General features: G+C 34.9%; 1 protein-coding gene across 21 annotated transcripts in view; it reads right to left on the reverse strand.

Annotated features, from left to right (window-relative positions):
- The window catches only part of NCOR1 (nuclear receptor corepressor 1), a 179,951-nt gene that overhangs the window by 81,227 nt on the left and 73,746 nt on the right, over positions 1-24,978 (reverse strand). For all 21 annotated transcript variants that reach the window (XM_056819669.1, XM_056819665.1, XM_056819678.1 and 18 more), the window contains 3 exons: positions 21,484-21,662; positions 18,203-18,257; positions 16,060-16,161 (listed from right to left, as the gene is read on the reverse strand). In XM_056819669.1, the coding sequence (XP_056675647.1) occupies positions 16,060-16,161; positions 18,203-18,257; positions 21,484-21,662 (336 nt within the window). The remainder of the gene's footprint in view (positions 1-16,059; positions 16,162-18,202; positions 18,258-21,483; positions 21,663-24,978) is intronic.

Here is a 24,978-nt window from a genome sequence, read left to right on the forward strand (position 1 = left end):
TACTAAGTCTGTACCCTAAGAGATTTTTTAAAAAAGGAAAGGGCCTATATATACAAAAGTATATATAGCAGTTCTTTTTGCAGTGACAGTGGATGATCAAGTTGTGGTACATGATTGTAATGGAATATTATTGTGCTATAAGAAATAACAAACAATAAATCTGCAGAAAAACCTGGAAGACTTAACATAAACTGATGAAAAGTGAAGTAAGTAGAAACAGGAGAATACTGTACACAGTAACAGCAATATAGTATACTGATTAACTATGAATGTTTTAGCTATTCTCAGCAACGATGATTTAAAACAATCCTAATGGACTTTGGATAAAAAATGCTATCTACCTCCAGCAAAAGATCTGATGGAATCTGAATGCAGATCAAAGCATACTTTAACTTTCTTCTTAAAATGGGGTTTCTTTGGGTTTGTAACTAATGTGGAAATGTTTTAAGTGGCTATACATGTATATATCAAATTGTTTGCCTTCTCAATGAGGGGAAAAGATAATACTATATAAACTAGTTGGAAAAATAGGCAGAGAGGGAATCCTTTCAAATAATTTTTAGGACACAAATATGATACTGTTGCCTAAGCCAGAAAGAACAAAAGCAGAGAAAGAAAATCATATGCCAATTTCATTAATGAATATAGATTCAAAGTTTTAAAATAAGACACTATGAAGGAGTCTACAGCATATATCACAAGGATCATTTACTATAACTAGGTGGGATTTATACCAGGAATATAGAGCTGGATAATATCAGGAAAACTAGCAACATAATTGACCATATCAATAACCAAACCAACAGAAATCACATGGTTATCTCAATAGATGCAGAAAAAGCCTTCAACAAAATACAAAACCCATTTCTATTGAAAATACTAGAAAGCATAAGAGTAAATTCAGCAAGTATCATCTGCAATGGAGATAAGTTAGAAGCTTTCCCAATAAGATGAGGAGTAAAGCAAGCATATCTGTTATCACCACTACTATTTAATATTGTATTAGAAATGCTTGCTGTAGAAATAAGTAAGCAAAAGAAATTGAAGGAATTAAAGTAGGGAATGAGGAAAATAAACTATCACTCTTTATAGATGATATGATGATATTCATAGAGAATCAACTAAAAAAAACAATTAAAACAATAATTTTAGCAAAGTTGCTGGATACAAAACAAACCCACATAAGTCATCAGCATTCCTATATATTACCAACTCTTAACAGCAAGAGCTAGAAAGGGGTATTCTATTTAAAATCAATCTAAACAACATAAACTGCCTGGGAATCTATTTACCAAGGCAAACACAGGAATTATGTGAACACAATCATAAAACAATTTTCACACAAATCAAGTCAGGCCTAAACAACTGGAAAAATATTATTTAATCATAGGTATGCTGAGATAACATAATAAAAATGATCATTCTATTTCAATGAAGGGAAAAGGGAAGGAAGGGCAGAGAATTGAGAACTCAAAAATTCTAAATAAATGTTAAATTGTTTTTACATGTAACTAGAAATTTTTTGATACAATTTTTATTGTGTCCTCTGTTCTTGTAGTTCTCATTTAACTTTGCATCAGCTTGGATGATGAGTCTTTCCATATTTTTCTGAAATCTTCCTGGTCATCATTTCTTATAACATAATAGTATTTGTAAATACTAAATTAACTCTCCCCAGCCCATTTTTAGATTTAATCACCAGAAGCATAAACACCCCACTTACACTCGAGTGGGGGAAGTCTGTGGCCCACCCTGTGCGATAGTGGGTGACAAATCAGAATCGACTGAATACCCCCTGGGCAGTCCTAAGCAAAGCTTTAGCTATAATTGGTACATGTAAAATGGAAGGAAGTCACAGGAAGTGACAAAAAAAAGTCTTTTAAATGCCAAGAACTTCCTGTGAAGTTCTTTTCGTCTTCAACTTGACTTTAGAGGACCTCCAGCTTGAGACCTCTGCCAGCTCTTGAACTTAGAACTACCACATGGGGTGAGTGAAAAAGGCTTGACTCCTGTCCTGGATTTTCTGAAGAGACTAGTCTCAGGAGAGACTTGTCCTATTGAGAGGCTTCCTGCATCCCCAGGTCCTCAGCTCAAGGCTGAGGCCCCTTCGGCTTAGGACTAAAATAGCCCTGCCTGGGTTGAGCAAGGAGTCAGAGCAAATACTTAGTGCTTAGGTTAGATATCTTACCCTATCCTCTATGTGATTTTTTTACTTTCACTCTTTCTATATTTTATAAATTGCTAAAAAATCATTTTGGAATTTATGAAAATTCTTGGCAACCATAGTCTTGAATAATCCAGTCCAGCATTTTATAATAAACCCTTATATTTCTGCCCCTTACATAGTCCATCACAATCATGGAGCACAAGTTGTTCAGCCCTTGCTCAATTGATAGGCATTTCAATTCCGTGCCATCACCCAAAGAGCTGCTCTAAATATTGTTGTACAAGTATGTCACTTTCTATATACTGCTGGGTCCAAAGGTGCATACAATTTTATAACATTTTTTCTAAATGCCACTTTATCTGTGTTTGGTTTCCCTTGTGGGAGGGAGACCTCTAGAGCTCAGATATTCTTCACGATTGGTGATGACTTGATAATCACACTGTAACCAGTCTGAGGATGAACAAGAACATACTAAGTTACCAACTTTTAAGGCAGTAGATGGCCATTTAAGGAAGGATATGTGTTTAAAAATTGTAACTGTAACTTAACACATAAAGACTGGGGCTCAGCCCACACTCACAGCATTTCTCCCTTTATAAACCTCTTCAAAAAAGCCTGTGCTTTATTTGAATACACGCTGAATACCAGGGAACAAGAGATGGTTATTAAGAGAAGAAAATGCTTTATGAAACCAAAACCCACTTTACTACAAGGTAACATTAATAAGGTAAAAAGAAATTTGTAATGTTTAAATAGAAAGTAAAAAATGAGTTAATTCAAATTTGCAAATAATAATATATTTTGAATATAAAAAAGGCAGTAACTGGTGTGGGGATACAGAACTGAGAAACACAATTGCAAAAAACACTAATGCCAATTTTCCTATCAAGTAGAAGTGTGTGACTTTGAATAAGGCTGATCTTCAGTTTTATGCCCAAAGCAGGCAAATTTACTAATCTCTAAAACTGCCAATCAATGGGGCTTCTAGGACTCTGATTATATAAAGTCAAATTCATGTACTCTGTATTTTCTACCATGGCACAAGTGCCTTCTAGAAACAATCAAGTAAGTATAGATTAAGTTATACACTTTAAATAATTTAAAATACTGTATGTAGCAAAAAAAAAGTAATTAAATAAAAAATACTAAATTCTAAGTAATTATGTTAATTTAAGTATGAAACAACTACTCTTAGACTTGGGTTAGCAAACTTAAAGTGTCTTACACTTTATAAAAAACAACTGAGTTGATTGCTTCTCCTTACAATGTTTTTACTCTCTCTCCCCCAAAAGGCAAATAGTCAAAGAACTTTACTGCTAATTAATAAAAACTATAATACAAAATTGAATTTTTGGAGAGCACAAAAATTTAAATTCAGTCCACTCAATTGAGAAGCAATAGATTCAAAGAATCTTGGAGTTTAATCTTAAAATTTGTTACTCTAACATTCCAAGCAATGTCAGAACTTCTTCTACTACATTCCAGACCAGAGGATCATCTAGCCTCTGCGTAAATAATTATGGTGATGGGGAAGTTCACATCTTAATGATGTGTCTCCTCCTGTTGGATAACTCTCCCAGAAAGTTACTTTCTAGTAACAATTGACATTTCTATGGCACCTTAATGGAGGTAAAGTTTTCTACCTGTGTTACTGTCTTTGATATACTCACCCAGAGGAGTGGATACCAGAGCTATTATTAGATCCATTTTATACATAGGGAAATTGAAACTCTAAATGATTAAGAGAGAAGCCCATGATCACAAAGCTAGAATCAGAGAAAAGGTGAACTAGAGCTTTCTTAACTCCAAGTCAATCAATCTTTATACTATCATATTTTGCCTTTCCTCCTATATGTAGCTAAACTTTGTTACTCCTGAAATTCAAAGAAAGGCAAAAGAAATACTAAATATTTAGAGGAAATAAAAACAGAAATAAATTAAGGACTCAACAAATCACAAAACAACATCAGAAACTTAAGGCTTAGCTGAAGTACAGTTGGATATATATATAAAAGCCCAGAAAGACAAATTTAATCAGAATGACTCAACATTCATTACAGACGAATGTTCTAAATGAAGACAATTTAGGTTGAAAGTTTCCAAGGTAAAAAAATACACTAGCAAAAGGAATTCTCTAAAAGGAAAAAAATGAAGCATAATCAGTTTTAATAGATTTGCCTTTGTTTTTTTAAGTACATTTGGCTTCATTCTAGTAGAACTATCCTTATCCTATGGAGGTGGATGCCTCATCCTGACACAAAAGTGAATTTCAGTTCTTGGGAGTCTTGCTATCTAGTCACTGGGTGATTTAACACAAAGGAAAATACAAAACTGTTCTCAGTACTGTTCAACCTCTTTATAGTGAGCAGAGCAAAGCAAGTAAAGAAAATTCTAAAAATCTTACATTTTTATACATTTCCAAATGGACCCTTATTCAACATCTGAGACCCTTTTCAAAAATTCTTGGAGTGGTTTAATTATCTCAACATATAGATCAACTATAATAATAATGACTCATTATTAATGAAATAAAAAAGAAAAGTTGTCACTAAAGGTAGAGATTCATTATAGATCCACTTTGGAAAGGCAAATAGAGGAGTTAATAGTATCACCAGATTTTTTGGAAAAAAGTATAAGAGAATATGAGGTTAAAAAAAATTGTTTTAAAACAGAAAAAATTTCTTTGCCAGACATCAATGGAACAGTTATCCCAAATACATTTAAGAATGAAAATGAAGAACAAAAAAAAGATAGAAAAGATCTAAGAGAAGTTTCTATAACAAATTTTTTTTCCACCATAAAAGACAATTAAACCCCAATCCTCAGATGTGCTTATAGAAGAGGTAAAAATAGGAAAGGAAAAAATCAAAACAGAAAAGCCTGTAAATGCTAAAAATGAAAACTGTAATGGTAATAAGCACAAATGACAAAATAATTTACGTAAGTTAGGTGGTAATCTCAGGCTTCATTAATGATTAAAAAGGTAACCATAAGCATTAGTAATCATCTTAATTTATGATCTGAATATAATTATTTATAAAAATCATCTACATGAATACATATTGAATGCATCCTGAAAAAGAGTATGAGTAGGGAAGAGGGAAGTTTTCATAAAAAGATAGTTTGCAGCAGATATCTTTGTTATCACATGACTGAAAGATGGGTAGGACAAAAAATGCTTCTCTGTTTATTATTAAGAGTTCAAAGAGACAGAAGAAGATAGAGCAAAAATGACCATTAAAATCTCCCTTCCAAAAGGTATATCTCATTCACACATCAAAATTATTCAAGATTACCTAAAAGATAGAAAATAGATAAGTTTATTTAGTGAGGAAAAGCATAAGAGAGGTTCCTCTTCTAAGAACTCCTAAGTTGTTTTCTACTGTGATGAAGTCATTCCAATCCAAGTTCAAGAAAAATTCCCCATTCATGGTAAGGAGTTGCAGATACTCCTTTTTATTGATAATATCATGATGACTAGATGACTTAAATAGCTACTTAAATCCTAGCACACAGGTGGCACTTACTCAAAACTTATTGACCAACTCATTAAGGTCTAAACTGCAACAAAGCATTAAAGAAGAGATGTATAACCACTCAAAAGGGTGTAAGCCTAACTATACAGACAAAAATAAATTTTTTTAAGTGGTCCAAGAGCCTTAATTAACCAGCCCATGTCACACATGTAGAGGGATGAAACAGTCTGTCGTCGATTAGTATGTCTCTATGGGTGCATGTGTACATGTGTATGCGATCCAAAAATTTTTGGAACTCCCTATTACATTCAATGGGGTGTACAGGGTGCTCAGGGAGGAGTAGTATCCCTGGTCTGGAGGGCTTGTCGTGCCCTTCTAGGGCAGCTCTCCAGCCTCTGACCCCTACCTGACACCCAGCTCTCACTTGTGGCTCCCAGTAGCTGCTAGCATGCAGCAGCGGCCACACCCCGGGCAACGGCTTCGACAGGCTGGTCAAACCTTGTGAGGGTAGCCATCGGGTCATCAATCCCTGGTGAACTAGAGCTTTGTTCACCCAGCACGTGAAGACTGCTTTGGCGGAACAGGTGGAAGAAACCAATAAGAAGGTTCAACGGCTGAGAGGGCGACGCAGCAAAGCACCATGGAGTGCTCAGGGCGTGTTGGAGCACAAAAGACAACACGGCCATCCAATGCAGCTGAGGAAGTCTCCAGACATAACAATTTTTCATGCCACTGGACCCAGGCTTCCAACGCCGAGAGAGTGGGACTGTCTCTGTGCATCAACTTTTCCACTTAAATCTCCTTCACCCACAAGTGTCTTTGTGCACACTCATCTACATCACAGATGAAAGCACACAAAGACAATCATCATCCTCGGTTACCGAGAGACTACAACTATTACATTCAATGGTCAATATTAATAGATGTTTGTCAAAAGTAATAAAGGGAAAGGAAACAAGATTCTGGCTTCTATCAATCATCCCTCTAGATAATAAACAACACTTCTACAAAATAATTATGGCTAGTTGGGAAATATTTTACCTATAATGTTATTAAAGTACTTTCATTTCTCTAGTACCATATTCCTCAGTTGATCAATCTATATTTATGCATAAATAATGGTGATGAAACAACTATTCATGAACACAAAAGAAAAACTAGCAGTCAGTACTGACTCACCAAAGGATTCTGTTCCAAAAGTTAACTGAAGCACAATACTCATTTCCCAATAGATTTTGAATAACATGAAAAAGTGCTAAGAATAACCCAGGAAAGCATATGTTAATTCATCTGTAACCATCCATTGGTACCACTGTGAACTTTAGATTTACTCCACCCTGCTTAGTCTAACAAAACAGGAATGTCTACACCCCTACTTAAGGATTAAGTATTGAAAAGGATGGTCTATGACAGACATGTGCTATAAAATGACAAATCAGAAACAACTGACAGACCCCTGGGCTGTCCTAAAGTAAAGCTTAAGCTACCATTGGTATATGTGAGACACAGGAAAGTGATGTAAAAACTGTCTATATATTTTGCTTCACTTCCTCTCTCAGGCTTTTTTTCGTGGAGAGGTGGCAGTGTGCTGAATGTCTTGGCATCTTGGTGTGGTGGCAGCTATTGTCCAGGTTTGGCAGTGAGTCCTCGATACACTACTGGGGAAGCTTAGTTAACCAAGTTCAGGTGAGGCATCTCCTTTGAGCTCTCTCAGAGTTTAGGCTGATTCTTTTCTCCTTTACCTTCCAAAACACTATCCTCTTAGGAGAGCCTCTAATCTTCTGAAAAGACCTTGTGGCGGAGGTCTTTGAACTCCCCCTGGCACAAGCCAGGCGGGAGAAATCCTATACCCTTTCCCTCTCTCTTCTCCTTAATTCCCTCCCTCTAATTAAAACACCATAAATTTCCAAGCTGACTTGGATATTTTATTTGGGATATTCCCTGGCGACCAATTAAATTTAGATTAAGTCACAACCCTAAAATTTCCCCTTACACCACCACTGGAAAAACTTTCTATTAAAAAAAAATGCATTGTCTGTATCCCCCAGAAGATATAATTTCAACAGTAGGAAATGCCACAGGACTCTTTTGAGAATGGATTTCCAAAGATCTCAGTCATGGCCAAAAATCATCTTTTAACTAGTCACTTTTGGATTAGAATCTGTCAACTAGACAAAAACTTGCACAGAAAAGAGAACTTTTGACTCTCTTACAAACATTCCTTGAGTATAGTAATGCATTAGTGACAATTTACAAAGCCCAGATACTTTGATCTAAAACTGAAGAGATATCCTTTGAGAAAACTGTGGAGAACACGACTGCTGACATATTTGAAAGGAATATTTATTTTACAGTAAAGAACAAACTCTTATGAAGAATAAGAGAAAGGGATAAATAAGAACCATGGGATGAGGGCTTGTTCTGGAGAAAAAAGTTCTTTGACCCCAAAACAAGGAATTTAAAAGTAGTACAGGCTCACAGAAAAGAGTGTCATGGTCAGAGGCCAAAGCAATTGAATCTACCCACTAACAGACTTTAGGTAGGAGGCTGCCCTAAAAAGAAATCCATTTCTTCAGGGAAGCTATCTTCACTTGTGACACTGATAATATATATCAGAATAGAATCTCCACATGGCATGTTGATTATGATTTTGTTTCCACATCATGAGTTCTCAATAGTAGTTATAGCTCTCTAACTGGAATTCTTTTTCTATTGTATAAATAAGTTGTGCCACATCTATGGTTTGAGGCAAATGCACAAGACATAGAGAAGAATTATGTCCTCCTACCAATGCTTGTGGCTGTATACAGCCCATTTTAAAAATGAGCTGACAAAACCACCCAATTCTAATGGCTTCATGTTCTCGTCGAGTTGCAGGAGGCTCCACACAAAAAGGGTGGAAGATTCACTTAGTGAATAACTTACAATGCTCCATAGGGCAATGGCAGGTTAAAAATGAAAGTTCAGCAAGAGGAGACTCTGTCAGTAACATATTTACACATTCATCAAAACTCCTACTATACATCAAGGGGGAAGGTCACATTTAAGCAAAATGGTTCAAAAGGACCCAAAACCCAGCACTGCACTGACATCTCAGAGCTCCAAGAAGAAAGGAAGTCTGACTCAGCAACGTATTCATTTCAGGCAACTCATCTTTCTATTCTTGTGCCTACAGAAGTCACCAATCTCCTATGCATGCTTCTAACCTCCAAAGGCTACTCAGGTTAATCCCTAATGAATTCTGCTTGATTGGCTAGTATAGAAGCAGGGAATGAACTATATGCTTCTACTAGGAAATCAAGAACACTGACAGGCAAGACAGATGTGCAATTCCATTTTGCTATTTTGGAGGGCAATCACAACTGAAAAGTGAATTTCCCTTTTTAACACTTAAAAAAATTCCTTACCTTCCATGTTGAATGAATTTTTTTTAAGTAAGGGAAAGACTGCTTCCAGATTCTTCAGGATAAGGGAGGAGGTTAAGTATTTACCTCTCACCTGTTTTAAATGTTTCAATTTACATAAAATGAATCAAAACTCAGAAAAAAGAAAAGTCCACTAGTAAAAACAAATGGCATTGGCAGGTTATTTCACTTTTTGATGTATAATTGTTTTCAACTAAAAATAATACTTCACATAACGGTTCGGCAATTCCATTGCTTCCAAATGTTTTAAAATCTTAACTTGTGAATCATTCTCTCCAATATAGGGTCAGTGGTGGTAAAGGATTACTTTCCACAGAGTTCTGCCTTCATTTATGGCTTCTGGGGCTAAACATCTATCCTTATAGCTTCAGCAATACAATAAAGTGCCTTCCCAGGAGACTTTGGTCTCCTTACCTCTTGATCAATGATAACAGTAAGATCCATCATCGTTTGCCATTTGGGGAATACAGCTTTTTGTTTTTGTTTTTGTTAACCTGCACTTTCCATCATAGAATCAATATTGTGTATTAGTTCCAAGGCAGAAGAGTGGTAAAGATGAAGCAATGAGGGAAAAGTTACTTGCCTAGGATCACACAGCAAGGAAGTGCCTAAGGCCCGTTTAGAACCCAGGACCTACTGTCTCTGGACCTGACTCAAACCACTGAACCACCCAGCAGCTCCCAGGAATATAGTTTTTCCCTAATAGTACCATTTTTTCCACTAATGCTTGTCGCTATCTTAGTTCTCACAGATTCCTGAAATGCTGGGTCAGTGATCCTCAATGAATCTCAAAGAGTAGGGGCTTCTTTTTGGAAAAGACACTTGGTTCATTCTAAATTGAACCAGTATGTTAAACAAAGGAAGAAATTCTATTTCTCGCTATTAAATTTCAGATTGCCTTAGATCTAAGCCAGGAAATGACTTCCTACTCTCTAAAACACATAATTGTAAAGAATGTATGCTTTCACCAAACATAAAAACACCTAACCATAAACAATTATGAAGAAAAAGAATAAAGCAAGGCACAGGCTCAGAAGGGAATAGTGAGACCAATAAAGTACCAAGTCAAGTACCAAGGAAAATTTCAAAGAAAAATGTGAACTCATCTTAAGCTCTAGAAGACCTCAAAATGGAATTAAAAAATCAAATAAGAGAGGCAGAAGAAAAAGGGGGAAGAGAAATGAAAATGATCCAAGAAGAAAATAGCAACTTAAAAATTAGAATTGGCCAAATGGGAAAAAGCCATAAAAACCCAATAAAGAAAAGTTTTTAAAAAGGAGAATTGGCCAAATAGAGAAGGTTCAAAAGCTCATAGAAGAAAACAATTTCTTGGAATTGGATAAATTGAAGCTAATGGCATCATGAGACATCAAGAAACAATAAAACAAAATAAAAAGGATGAAAAAATAAAGAATAAAGAATATATTCTTTATAATAAATAAATACATAAATAAATTTTTTAATGAAGAATAAAAAAAAGAAAAATAAAGAAAAAAAGAAAAAATAAAGAAAAAATAAAGAAAATATGAAATATCTCATTGAATAAATAAATGACCTGGAATATAGACCTGAGAGACAATTTAAGAATTATTGGACTGGGGGCAGCTGGGTAGCTCAGTGGATTGAGAGTCAGGCCTAGAGACGGGAGGTCCTGGGTTCAAATCTGGCCTCAGACACTTCCCAGCTGTATGACCCTGGGCAAGTCACTTGACCCCCATTGCCTAGCCCTTACCACTCTTCTGCCTTGGAGCCAATACATAATATTGACTCCAAGACAGAAGGTAAGGGTTTAAAAAAAAAAAGAATTATTGGACTGCCTGAAAGTCATAATAAAAAAAGTTTAGATATCACATTACAAGAAATTATGAAAGAAAATTTCAGTGTTATTCTTGAATAAGTGGATAAACTAGAAATAAACTAGAAAGAATCCACCAATTACCTACTGAAAAAAAATCCACAATCAATAACTCCCAGGAATATTATGGCCAAATTCAAGTGCTCCGAGGCCAAGGAAAATATACTACAAGCAGTCAGAAAGAAAACAATTCAAATAATCATGGAACTAGTCAGAATTACATAAAACTTAATGGTTTCAACATTAAATGATCAGAAGGCCTGAAATATGATATTCTGGAAAGTTTAAAATAAAAACTCACCTTCTGAGCAAATTTGATTGTTTGAAAAGAAAAATGGGTTTGATTGTTTCAAAAGAAAAATGGGTAATTTACTAAAACACATGATTTCCAAGCATTTCCAAAGAAAAGACAAGACTTAAATAGAAAATCGTATTTTCAAATACAAGACTCAAAAGAAGCATAAAAAGGAAAACAAGAGAAAATTTAAGGGATTTAGTAAGGTTTATATTACCACATGGAAAGATGATATTTGTAGCTCTTAAATCCCCATCATTATCAGAGCAGTTAGAAGGAGTATACAAAGACAGAGGGTGACAGAGTACATTGATTAGAATAGCATGATATGCAAAAAAAGGGGGGGGGGCAGTGAAAAATGATTGCAGTGAGAGAAAAGGGAAGGGAGAAGCAAAACAGTGTAAATTATCTCAACTAAAGAGCCATGAAAAATACTAATACTGAAGGACAAGATGACTTACGCTGCAAAGAATAAGGAGATGAGGTTGAGGGGTTAAAAAAAAAAACAAACTAAATACTTGTGAAGAGGGACAGAGTGAAAGGAGAGAGAAAGAGTAGGATAAAATGGGGAAAATTAGATTGGGGGGTATACAGTTGGGAATCATAACTGTGAATGGAATGAACTCCCCTATAAAATGAAAAAAGACAGAAGAGTGGATTAAAAACTAGAATCCTACAAGAAAAACATTTGAGACTCACAGTTAAAGTAAGGGGCAAGAGGAGTAACTATTTTGCTTCAGCCTCAGTAAAAGAAGCAGGAATAGCTCTTCAGGGGAAAGCATCAGACACAGAGGGAACATTCAATAAATGTGTTTGGGTGACTATTATGATTTTTTAAACCCTTACCGTCACTCTTGGAATCAATATTGTGTATTGGTTCCAAAGCAGAAGAGTGGTCAGGGCTAGGCAATGGGGGTCAAGTGACTTGCCCAGGGTCACAAAGCTGGGAAGTGTCTGAGGCCAGATTTGAACCCAGGACCTTCCGTCTCTAGGCCTGTGTGATGTCAAATTGTGATTGTGATGTCAAATAAAGCAAGAACAAAACAAGATCTAATTAAAAGATATAAGGAAGGAAATCATGTCTTGATAATGGTACCATAGACAATGAAATAACATCAATACTAAACATTTACGTACCAAATGATAACCTCTAAACTTTTTAAAGGAGAAATTAAATGAGCTTCAAGAAGAAATAGACAGTAAAATTCTACTATTGGGGGACCACATCCTTCCTCTCTCAGAACTAGATAAATCTAAGAAAAAAAAACAAGAAAGGAAATGAATGAAATTTTAGAAAAGTTAAGATTTTAAAACATCTGGAGAAAATTAAAATGGCATAGAAAGGAATATACTTTCTTTACAACAGTATATGGCACAAAGATAAAAACCGGCAATGTACTAGGACATAAAAACTTCAGTCAAATGCAGAAAAATAGAGATGATAAATGAATTCTCTTCAGATAATAAGGCAATAAAAATTATAATCAATTGGGCCTATGAAAAAAAGAAATTAAAAATTAGAAAATAAATAATTCTAAAAAAGGGGTGAGTCAAGGAACAAATTATAAACACAATCAATAATTTCACTAAAGAGAATGATAATGAGGAAACAACATATCAAAATTCATGTGATACAGCCAAAGGAGTAATTTAAGGCAATTTTCTATCTCTGAATACCTACATCAATAAAATAGAGAAATAAACAGATCAATGAATCTGAAATGCAACTAAATAAACTAGAGAAAGGACAAATTAAAACCTGTGACTAAAGACTAAACTAGAAATTCTAAAAATCAAAGGAGAAATTAATAAAACTGAAAGAGAACAAATAAACTAATAAATAAGAGTTCGTTTTATAAAAACAATAAAAAAAGAACATTGGTTAATTTCATTTGTTAAAAAAAGAAAATAATATGACCAGTATCAAACATGAAAAGAGTGGATTAACAACAAAAAAAGATGAAATTGAAGCAATTATTGGGAGCTATTTTGTCCATTTATATATATGCCAATAAATCTGACAATCTAAGTGAAATGAATGAGTATTTGCAAAAATATCAATTGCCAAGTTAACAAAAGAAGAAATAGAATACTTAAATAATACCATCTCAGAAAAAAAGAATTGAACAAGCCACCAAAGAACTCCCTAAGGAAAAAAGTACCCAGAGTCAGACATATTCTCAAGTGAAGTCTATGAAATATTTAAAAGAACAATTATTTCTAGTACTATATAAATTATATGGCAAAATAGTCAAATAAGGAGTCCTATCAAATTCTTTTTATGATATGGTGCTGATACCTAAGCCAGGAAGACAAAAAAAAAAGAGGAAGAAAATCACCTACCTTTTTTAATGAATATAAATGCAAAAATTTTAAATAGCACACTAGCAAGGAGATTACAGCAATGTATCACAAGGGTCACTCACAAAGACAAGGTGGGATTTATGCAAGGAAATCAGGGTTGGTTTAATATTAAGAAAACTACTGGCATAAACGAACATACCAACAATGAAACTAACAAATCACATGAGTATCTCAACAGATGCAGAAAAAGTCTTTGACAAAATACAACACCAATTCCTATTAAAAATACTAGAAAGCATAGGAATAAAAAGGTATTTCCTTAAAAGAATAAGCACTGTCTATCTAAAACCATCAGCAAGTACCATCTGCAAATGGGATAAATAGAAGCTAATATTAAATAATAATTTTACCTAAATTAATTTACTTGGTGCCACATCAATCAGACTACCAAAAATTATTTTATAAAACTAGAAAAAGGTCAAGAATATCAAGGGAGCTAATGGGGGAAAAAAGTAAAGGAAGGTAGCCTGGCAATACCAAATATCAAACTATACTATAAAACAGTAATCATCAAAACAAACTAACACTGGCTAAGAAAGAGAATGGTAGATCAATGGAATAGATTAGATACATTATACACAGGAGCAAATGATCAAGTGTTTGATAAATGTAAAGATCCCAGCTTATGGAATAAGAACTCACTAGTTGATAAAAACTACTGAGAAAACTGTAAAACAGTATGGCAGAAACAAGGTACAGATCATTATCACACACCTATATGAAGGAAAGGTCAAAATAGGTACATGACTTAGACATTAAAGGTGAAACTATAACTAAATTAGGGGAAAACAGAATAGTTTTCCTTTCATATCTATGGAGAAGGGAAGAAATTATGACCAAACAAAAGATATAAAACATTACAAGATGTAAAGTGTATAATTTTGATTATATTAAATTTAAAAGATTTTGTATAAACAAAACCAAAATTGGGAGAGAAATGACTTAGAAAAAAATTTTACAGTAAATTTCTCTAATAAAGGTTTCATTTCTCAAATTTATAGAAAATTAAGTAGAATAGAAGTAATTCCCCATTGGCAAATGGCCAAAGGACATGAACAAGCAGTTCTCAGATGAAGAAATCAAAACTATCGATAATCATGAAAAAAAGCTCTAAATCACTCTTGATTAGAGGAATGCAAATTAAAGCAACTATGAAGTACCATTTCACACCTATGAGATCAGCCAATGTTATCGTAAGGAAAGTGATAAATATTGGAGGGTATTTAGCAAAATTGGCACACTAATGTATTGTTGTTGAAGTTGTGAACTGATCTAACCATTCTAGAAGACAATATGGAACTCTGCCCAAAGGGCTATCAAATTGTGCAAACCCACTGATCATGTAATGCCACTTCTAGATCTGTATCCCAAAGAGATCAAAAAAGAGGAGAGGACTTAAGTTGTACAAATATATTTGGACCAGCTCTTTTTGTGGGGGAAAAGAACTGGCAATTAAGTGGATGTCAATCGACTGGGGGAAAGCTGAACAAAGGGTAGTATATGATAGTGATGGAATACTATGATGAATAAACAGGATGATTTGAGAAAAAGCTGAAAACCTAGATGAACATATGTAGAGTGAAATAAGTAGAACCAGGAGATCATTGTACACAGTAACAGCAATACTGTATGATGATCAATTGTGAAAGTTATTTTACCTACACACTCAACAATAAAATAATTTAGGACAATTCAGGTTTTGATTTCCTGAGTATTCTCTTACAACAATGTTTTGCTTGATAACATTTGCATAACCCAGATCAAAATGCTTACCATCTCCTAGGAGAGCAAAGGAAGGAAATGATTTCGATGCTATAATTTCACAAAATATTATGTGAAAAATTATTACATATAAAAACGAATGCATTATATCACTGAGGAAAGTGTAGAAAGGGCAACTGTCACAGACACCTGTGAAAACTTTATACATGATTTCTAAGACAACATTGCAAAAAATGCCTTAAATAAGTAATCCAACACAAGGTGAAAAAAGATGTCAAAGTACTACTGAAGGAAAAATTCCTAAAATCCTAACACTGATTAAGAAGCCCAATAAAAACAGGCATTGTTGAAAATTTCTGAATTGGCTCTTTACCTGGCTAAGACCAGTGGGGAAACTCATTTTCATGCATTGTTCTTTCTCCTCCTCCCTCATTCAACCCCAATTTCTCAATAGATAGAATACTATCAATAATCCCTTTTAGGACAAATCACAAATCTTCAGACAAAAAAAAAAAAACTCATTGCAAATTAACTCATTTTCTCCATATACCAACTAATCAAAAATGTACTTGAAATGGGAAAATGCTAGAGTGCTAAAATCTTTAAAATATTTAAAGCTAACACCCAAATTTAATTAAAATGGGCCGCATACTAAGTATAGAAACTTAAGGTCCAATGTAAATTTCCTATAAAATTCGGTTTTCATATTTCCACAAAGTAAAAGCAATCTTCTTGAGCATTTTGATATCACATACCTGGTTTCTTCCTCGGCGCTTCCCGTAATTCCTTCTGACTAGGGCTTTATAATTCTCATTTTTCTTGGTCAAATAATAATATAAAACACAGTCTGGCACACTCTGAAAGGAAATGTCAGATTTTCCGAAATCAAAAGGATATGACCATACCAAATACAACTGATTAAAGTTTCAACAGAATTTTCTGAATAGATCATGGAATATATATATATATATACACACACATATATATATTTATTGCTAAAGCAATCTTGGTAACTATGATAATAGGTATCACAGAGAACTGTGATATTTCAAAAAGAAACTCTTAATGTGTTCAATTGTTCATTCTCTTAGAGAAATACAGAGCTATTTCAGATTAGTGGTTATTTCTGCAAAACAGTTTTTATTTGAAACTGAGCTGTTTGGTTCCAAAAAACCTACAGCCAGTTGGAATGTTTCTGATTATCTTACAATTATGAGAAGGAATGAAAACTCAAGCAGTACCATGCTCTCTAATATGTTTTCCTACCCTATCAACTATTTTGGCAAAGGACCAAGAAAAACATATATATTTTAGTATTTCCTCTAGAGTAGAGAATATACACAGTATAATTTCTAAAAAAATCATCAACAAAGGGGGCATGAAGTCATAGTAAGATTAGCTCGTTTCCCTTGTAATCAATTTATATTAAGTTTGGAATTTGGAGGTTCATTGTTGTTGCTGCTATTTTATAGAAATGAATATTATCTTCTAAGGATTGTCAAATGATCAAAACTTGGTCAATTAAAAAAAAAAAGGAAACTGAGGCCTCACAGAGCCATGTTGTTAGGAGGAGGAAAGGGAAAAGCAGAGAAATTTCCAGCCTCCTTTCTCTTCATTAAGAAGCCTTAAAGACTAAAAAGGTGCCATGGAGATGGCAAATGGCCTGTAACTCCAGCAAATAAGTAAGACATTACCATCGACTTGTTAGAACCCACTGGCCCAGAAGACTAAAGAGCTAACTACAAAAGCCAGCCCATTTGAATATGCTAATTGTTGCCAGACACAAAACAGTTTGTAATTAAATTATCATTTTGCAGAGTGAGGGCCTAGTTATACTTCCAAAACCATTTTTTTTCCCTCAATTTAAAAAAGCAAGAAACTATATTGAAGCAAGAGAAATAAGGAGACCCCAATATACCTTTTGCCACAGTTTGGCCTCAATAAAGAAAATAAACTTAAAAATCAATAATGAATACCAAATGTAAAGGAAGGAAAACAAAAAACTTAATTTTTTAATAATTATACAACTTATTACATATAAATGGTCATGACTCAAAAAAGATCTAGTTTACTGGAATCCAATGTTTTTATTTTATAATTTTCTACTTTGAAATCAGTGAACAATGTCAGAATTCACTATACAAGATACTGAAAATACTTTGCAGTTACCAACATTGGTATTCATCTGTCCTCATTTCTGCCTTGAAAAAAATGTATGAAAATTAATTTCATAGATTGAAAGATTTTACTTTCATTAAAAAGAAAATGAACCCCTAGGTTTTGACATTAAAAATGGATTTCACTATACTATCTTTAATCAATTATAGGTACAGATGTTCCATGCCTGGAAAAATGCAGTTGAGCATCCCACTTTCAAAGAATATGTTGTTTTTAAAAAAAAAAAAAAGCAAGTCATATTGGAGTGGTATAGCCATGATGAATCTCCTATCAGAATTGGCTAGCAAATACCCTCTAGAGGTATTTCTATTGTTAATTTTCAATGTATCAACACCACAAAAAAATTGCAAACAATAATAAATTTGATTTTTTTTTGTTAACTGTCTGGATGCAAAGTGTAAATAATGCATATTAATCTTAAAAGTGTGTATGCATATTTTTATCAATAGAGGATAAAAGCCCAATTGTTTAATATCAACCAACACAGTCCATATTGCTCTATAAACATTACTTAGGCACCACAAAGTGTAGAAGAAAGGCCTGGTTACTGCAGACTAATAATAATCAAACTTGTATTTACATACTGTTTTAAGAATTGTAAAGGAAAGAACCTGGTTATGAGCATTTCGATTAAAACTTTTCCTAAGGAATGTTGTATAGAACAGTTAAAATTTTGCCACTACTTCTACATATAAAATCTCAATGAGAAGTTTGTATTACCTTTCTTTCCAAATAGGAAGCAATAAGGCCAAAGTTCTTTGGATGCTGGACAAACCTGTAATTGAGATAACTGCATTAAAAACACTCCTCTTGACTATAATTTTCAAGAACGATACACACCCACATACTATCAAATAAATCATTGGGACCCCTTAGAGGGAGAGTATGCTCTCTTGACATTCTCTGATATTGCCATTACTATAACATGAAATACCCTGTCAACTGGCCTTAAAATGATTTTCCAAAACATAGACTATGACAAGTCATGTAACTCCAAAACATGAAACCAACAAAAAACTGTCCATACAAAGACAATGCAAGAAAACCAACCAGTTAAAAGTTATAACTTTAAAACTTCATAAAGCAATGTTTCTAACAGGATCACAGATTTAGAAATGGAAGTGTAGCCTTACAGAGAAATCAGCCCAAACCCCACACGGGACATATTCATCTAAACCTGCGGTTCTCAACCTCTCAATTTGTAGCAATGAGAAGACATAATGCATATCAGGTATTTACATTCCGAATCATAACTGTAGCAAAATCACAGTTTTGAAGTAGCCACCAAAATAATTTTTTGGTTTGGGGTCACTGCAACATGAGGAACTGTATTGCGGGGTCCCGGCATTAGAAAGGTTGAGAACCACTGATCTAAAACATCATGCCCCAACACCCACTGATAACAACCAAGTAGGAGGCAATCTTCTAACCTAGAGACAGTATAAACTGCAACAACTGAAAAAACTGCAAACTTTCAGTAGAAATAAAAGTCATAAAATTAACGCACTAAATTTAATCACTTTATAAACATATCTTGCTCTACAGCCCAACTTTTTTAAAAATGCCTCAATTAATTATAATCTACCTACAGTTCCCAAACTGGGTACGTAGGTGCCATAGGGGGTGGCAGGGGAATCCAAGGGCTGCTGGGAATACTTAAATTTTGAGGGAAAAGCAATGCTATCCATCTGTTGGGACACTGCAAGAACTACTAGCTCAAAGTCGTTTGTGGTTTCATCATTAAACAGTGTGATACTTCCTTTTGGTGATGCTTGAGTGTTTGAGTTATATTTTTGTTTACTTGTGCTTTTGGTTACATCAGTAACTTTTTAAAGTTTCTCACTTTCCATGTCATATCTTTGGAAAGATAGGTTTCTTCATGGCTGCTACAATAAAAACCATATAGAAAACCAACGTAACAAAAAGCAAATGTGGTGGTACCCAGTTTGATTCCAAAGTTAAAGAAGTTATGCAGTGCCCAAAAAGCCTACATATAACATCCCCATACTAAGAATAATCATTGTTATTTGAGAATGAAATTTAAGGGGCTGCATGGCTCTGTGGATTGAAAGCCAGACCTAGAGACGGGAGATCCCAGGTTCAAATCTGGCCTCAGACGCTTCCTAGCTGTGTGACCCTGGACAAGTCACCTAACCCCCATTGCTTAGCCCTTACCACTCTTCTTCCTTGGAAGCAATATACAGAATTAATTACAAGACAGAAGGTAAGGGTTGAAAAAAATGAAATTTAAAAAAATTTTTCAATTTATATGAATTGTCTTTTCATATAACTACAAAAAATTGTTAGGACAGAAATACTTATTAAATTGTTTGGAAATAACTACTTAATAAATGGAACTTCTAGATATTTCTTTTGACCTAAAGATGCCATGAAAAAAATGACTGAGACACTAAGCACATGGAGAACTGAGGAAGTTTGGGAACTTCTATATTATATCTCCCAGGATTATCCTGGACTCTTTCCTCTTTCCCCTCCTCTCCTGTCCCCTCTCCTCTCCTCTCCTCTCCTTTCCTGTTATATACTTCAGCTTCCTGGGAAAAGCTATTTACATTTAGTGCTTTCATTTTCTCACTTCTCAATACCTTGTAATCTCATTTCCAGTCACCTTGGAAGTAAAATTGCCTTTTCCCAAGTTACAAATGACACTTTGTCAAACCCAATGGTCTATTCTTGGTCATCTCTCTTTATCCCTTTGTAGCATATGACAATTTTTGCGGAATACTTCCTTCTAGCTTATTTTCTCCTTCATGGTTTTTTAATAATATTGCTCTTCCCCATTTTTTCTACATGAAAAAATGGATGAATAAGTGTCCCATTTCCTTTGATTGATCTTTGATTGAAAAGGCTATGCCAGGGAGCTATAACAGGGGTCTGCACTGGACCCTTCTATGTTCTCCAACCTCATCAACTTACATTGGCTCAGCTATCATATCTATGCAGTCAACTGCCAAAGCTATATATTTAGCCTTGGTCTCTAGAATCAGCTCCAGCCCTATAATACCAATGGACATCTCCAGCTGAATACCCACACTAGGCACTGAAAACTCAACATGCCCATAAAAAGAACAACTTTATTCCATAAGACACTTCCCAGTGCTGAAACTTACTATTCGCCCATGATCATTTTTCAAGGGACCTAAATTTATAATCTTGGATATGGACTCAATTCTTCATTCTCTTCCTCCCCCTAATTCCAATCTGTTAGTCAATGTTGTTGATTATACTTCCATAACATCTCTCATAGCTGTACTTTTTGTCTTACTTCTACCATACTAAATTAACCCTTCATCATCTCTCCTATAAATCAATACTCTCTGAATTGGGAGGCAGAAAAATCAGTCTCCAAACACACCCCTTCCTGTTCATTTTCTATACAAGTGTTTAAATTATATTTATATCAACAGATCTACTCATGTCATTCCTCTGCTCAAAAAGTTCTTCGGCCTCCCAACAGTCTCAAGGATAAAACATGAGTTCTTCTAATTTACACTTTAAAACTGGGCCCTAACACATCTTTCCAGACTGATTACAGATGACTCTCCTTCATATATTCCAGCAAAACTGACGTATTACTGCCCTTCACACTCAATATTCCATTTCCTATCTCCAGATCTTTGGCCAGGCTGTCCATGATGCCTCCAATATACATTCCCTTCCCTCATCTCTATCTTTTTGGAGACTCTCTAGTTTCATTTAAGGGTAAGTCTATGTGCCACCTATTAAAAAAAAAGTTCTGTGTGATCCTCTCCATTTGGTGGCATGTCCCGCCCATTCCCCAATATTTTCTATTTATTTTGTGTCTACTGATATGTAGTTTTCCTAAAAATCAAATAGGCTGCTTGAGAGCAAAGACTACTTTTTGCATCTTGAGGTACAGTAAGCATTTAACAAATGTTTATGATTTAATAATAAAGAGGTAGAGCTAAAGTTTCATTTAAGTTACAGTAGTCTCTTGAAAAGAATTATTAAAGTCTAGTTACTTTTCCTTAAAGATCTCCTTTTCATGGTCAGTCCAAACATTCATGAACTGCCTGTCTTTATAAACCTTCATGGGATCCTCCATGAGACCATTCATGTTGATAAACTTCACCCTTCTTTGTTCGGCATCAAACATCATGGGTGGAATGACAGAGAGTTGACGCATTTGTTTTTCATTGTTCTACAAAGAAAAAAAAAAGTAGTTTATTTGGGATAATATTTAAAACAGCATGTGCTACAGAAAAGGCATATTCTAACAGCAAAAGAATCAGAACAGCTGGGAAAGGGCTATGGGAAAGCACATTTTAAAAACAATATTCAAATTTTCAAAGTAAAAATATTATTTTGGAGAATAATTTCAAATAAAGTATGTAAAAAAAATCTAAGACTTCAGACATCTATAAAAAAAATGAAAAAATACAGCTAAGGAGCAAGAAAAGAGAAGGGGAAGAAAAAAGTGCTAAGACGGTACAGTAAGAAGTAATAACAGGGATAAATAGATGGCTCAGTGGAGCTAACACCAGGCCTAGAATCAGGAAGACCTGAATCCATATGCAGGCTCAGGCATTTATTACCTATGTCACCTTGTGAAATTAATATAACCTCTTTGTCTCAGTTTCCATTATCTCTAAAAATAACAACTACAACAAACCCACCCCCCAGTTTGTTGTTAAGAATCAAACGACAGAGTATTTATAAACTGTTTGGCATAGTGCCTGGCACATAGTAGGCACTATATGTGAGCCAACCACTTTAGTTTTCAAAACATGTACTCAGGATGTCTATGCAAAATACAATGTGTCTATTAATTTATTGACTTGTCTTAATTATATTTGTCCTTCAGAAAGTAGAAGAAATTAAAAAAGGGAAGCACTAAACCTGAGCTGATTCTTACAATAAAGAACAGATTTCAAGGGTTGAAATAGAAAGAAACGAGGCAAACATTACACCTTGGATCTCATACAGAAACAGAATAAAGTCAAAAATATTCTAATATGTACTCTGGGAAAACAGATTTCAGAGAGTTCCGAGGATAAGACACATAGATCCCAAAGGATTAAATTCTATAGAGGAAGTCAGGCCCAGGAGGGGCAAGACTCTCTACAAATTTAATTCAGAAAACAATTCTGAAGAGGAAGAAAAAAGAGGAGTTGGTAACTGAGAAAAATTTGAGTATTGCCATTTTGATTATAAAAGTTTGGGCTGCCCAAGAGCAACTAAGATTTCTCCAATGATTTAGAACTCTTTATTTGTGCAAAGAGTTTTGTAATTGTCTTTGTACAGTTCCTGTGCATGTATAGGCAGATCAGATTTCCAAGTTTTGACCTCACGAGCTACATGTTCAATAGCACAGTTCTGGTAAGCACCATAATACAGACTTGAAAGATGCAATTACTAAGGCTTTCAAGTAATCTTAGAAAATAGAGAATAGGAGAATTACTACAGAATTGTAAATTTTCTGTAAGAGTATAAAATCTGTACACTATACAGCAATAAACATGATCTTAAGTCCTAGTCAAATTCAAAATTGTACAGCTTATCTGATCATGCAGTTTTTCCCTTTTTTTTTCCCCAGAAAAAACTTAATGATTTTGGAGATAACAGTATGATTAAGTCTGTTTGGATCTTTCTAAATGGCCCACTGTCAAGTGAAAAAGAATTCTCTTGTAGAAGATTCTGGAGATCTGTGTTGGACCCTGCTCTCTAGTGCAAATTTTTTTTATCAATGATCTTTGATGGTACAAAGGTGGGCTTATTAAATCTACATGTGACACAGAGTAGGGAGGGGAAATTAGTAACATCCTGGGTGATAATCAGAGTTCAGAAAGAAGTTTGACAGGCCAGCATACCAGGCAGCATCAAATAAGATGAACCAGACTAGTAATGAATGTAATCCCCTTTGTGTCTCCAAAAAGAGATTTACTTAAAGATTCTCCAAGTGTCAAGAGAATGGTTTGAAAGGTAGCAAACATCACCGAAAACAGTGTTAAGAGAAGAGCCATGAAGCTGTCTCATGCTAACAAGGGATCAATCTAGGATACATTTGAAATGGACTGTCCAATTCCAAGTGGTATAACTTAGGGAGAACACTGCTATGTAACAGTATATTCAAAGGAAACACAAATGGTATGGTGAAGGCTCTCAGGTTGAAAGACGACCTACAGACATCTAGTTCTAGAGAAAAGGCTTGGTGAGTACGTGATAGTTGCATAAGTGTTTCAAATGTTGTTAAGTGGAAGAATGACTCAACTTGCTTTGTTTGGCAGAACTATAAGTAAAACGAGGGAGTTACAATTCCAAAAAAAGAAATTAAAGCTTGATAGAAATGAGCTGTTTGCACAGTCAGAAGCTCTTCCTCATTCAATTTCTCCAAACAAAAATCTGGATAACCAGTGATTAAAGAGATTCTTTTTCAGGATGAACTCTACCTCCACCATCTCACCCTTTCTAGATGATAAGGTATAAATCTGCAGCATGGAGGAGCTAGAAGGAACCTTAGCAATCATCTATTTCAATTCTCTCATGTCAAAAATAAAGAAAATGAGATCCTAGAGCAGTGATGGCAAATCCAAGGCATGGGTCCCAAAGATGGCATGCAAAGTGCTCTCTATAGGCACACGGCCACCCCCCACTCCCCACCCCTCAGTTTATTACTACAAAGGCAAAGGGAGTCGGGCAGAGCTACTTCCCCGTCTCTGTAGTGCCTAATGACATTTTTTCACATCCTTGGCCCTTCTGTCCAGCAGTTCAATGGGAGTTCACAAGGGGTGAGGTGAGCAGCTCATAAGAAGCAGAGCTAGAGGGGAGCAGAAAGCTCAAGCCACTCCCCTTCCCCCTCTCTATTCACTGAGGACAGTCCTCACTTCACTTGCCCCTCTGCACAGGAGTTCAATGGGAGGGTTTTTACCCTCCCCTGTGTGTGTGGTGAGGGTGGGGGTGGGAGGGATGTGGCCACACATAGCACTGGGGAAGAGGGGGGGAAGCACTTAGCACTTGGTCTCTGAAAGGTTCACCATCACTGCCCTGGAGGGTTGTGTCTTCATCAAAATAGATTGCAAACCTTAAGATACTACATTTTAAACTAACTCAATAGTTGTTTAATCAAATATATCTCTTTATTAACTTAGATCCTTCCAATTCAAACTTGAAACTACTCACTAAATTACACACAGAATAGTCATGCTTCTTTCTCATTTGCAAAGTGAGTTCTCCACAAGCATCCTAGATGGTATGCGATAAAAGGATTGTTGCCTTTCTGGAGAATGGGAAGTGTGGCTTCTAAATAGTTAAATGATTTGTCCATGACTCTACTAGGAAGTGTCATGGGTAGGGATGGATCTAAATCTAAGCCTTCTAAATAAAGTCTGGTCCTTATACCTGAGGAGCTGATTTCAAGTAAAAATTTGTCAGACCCATTCAAATTACTTCTACCCTATTTATTAACTATGGCCAGAATGTTGCTTAATGACAATAAGTGCTGATTTAATATAGTAGTT

This window comes from Monodelphis domestica, chromosome 2 (assembly GCF_027887165.1).
Source record: "Monodelphis domestica isolate mMonDom1 chromosome 2, mMonDom1.pri, whole genome shotgun sequence".
In the NCBI taxonomy this organism is placed as follows: Eukaryota; Metazoa; Chordata; class Mammalia; order Didelphimorphia; family Didelphidae; genus Monodelphis; species Monodelphis domestica.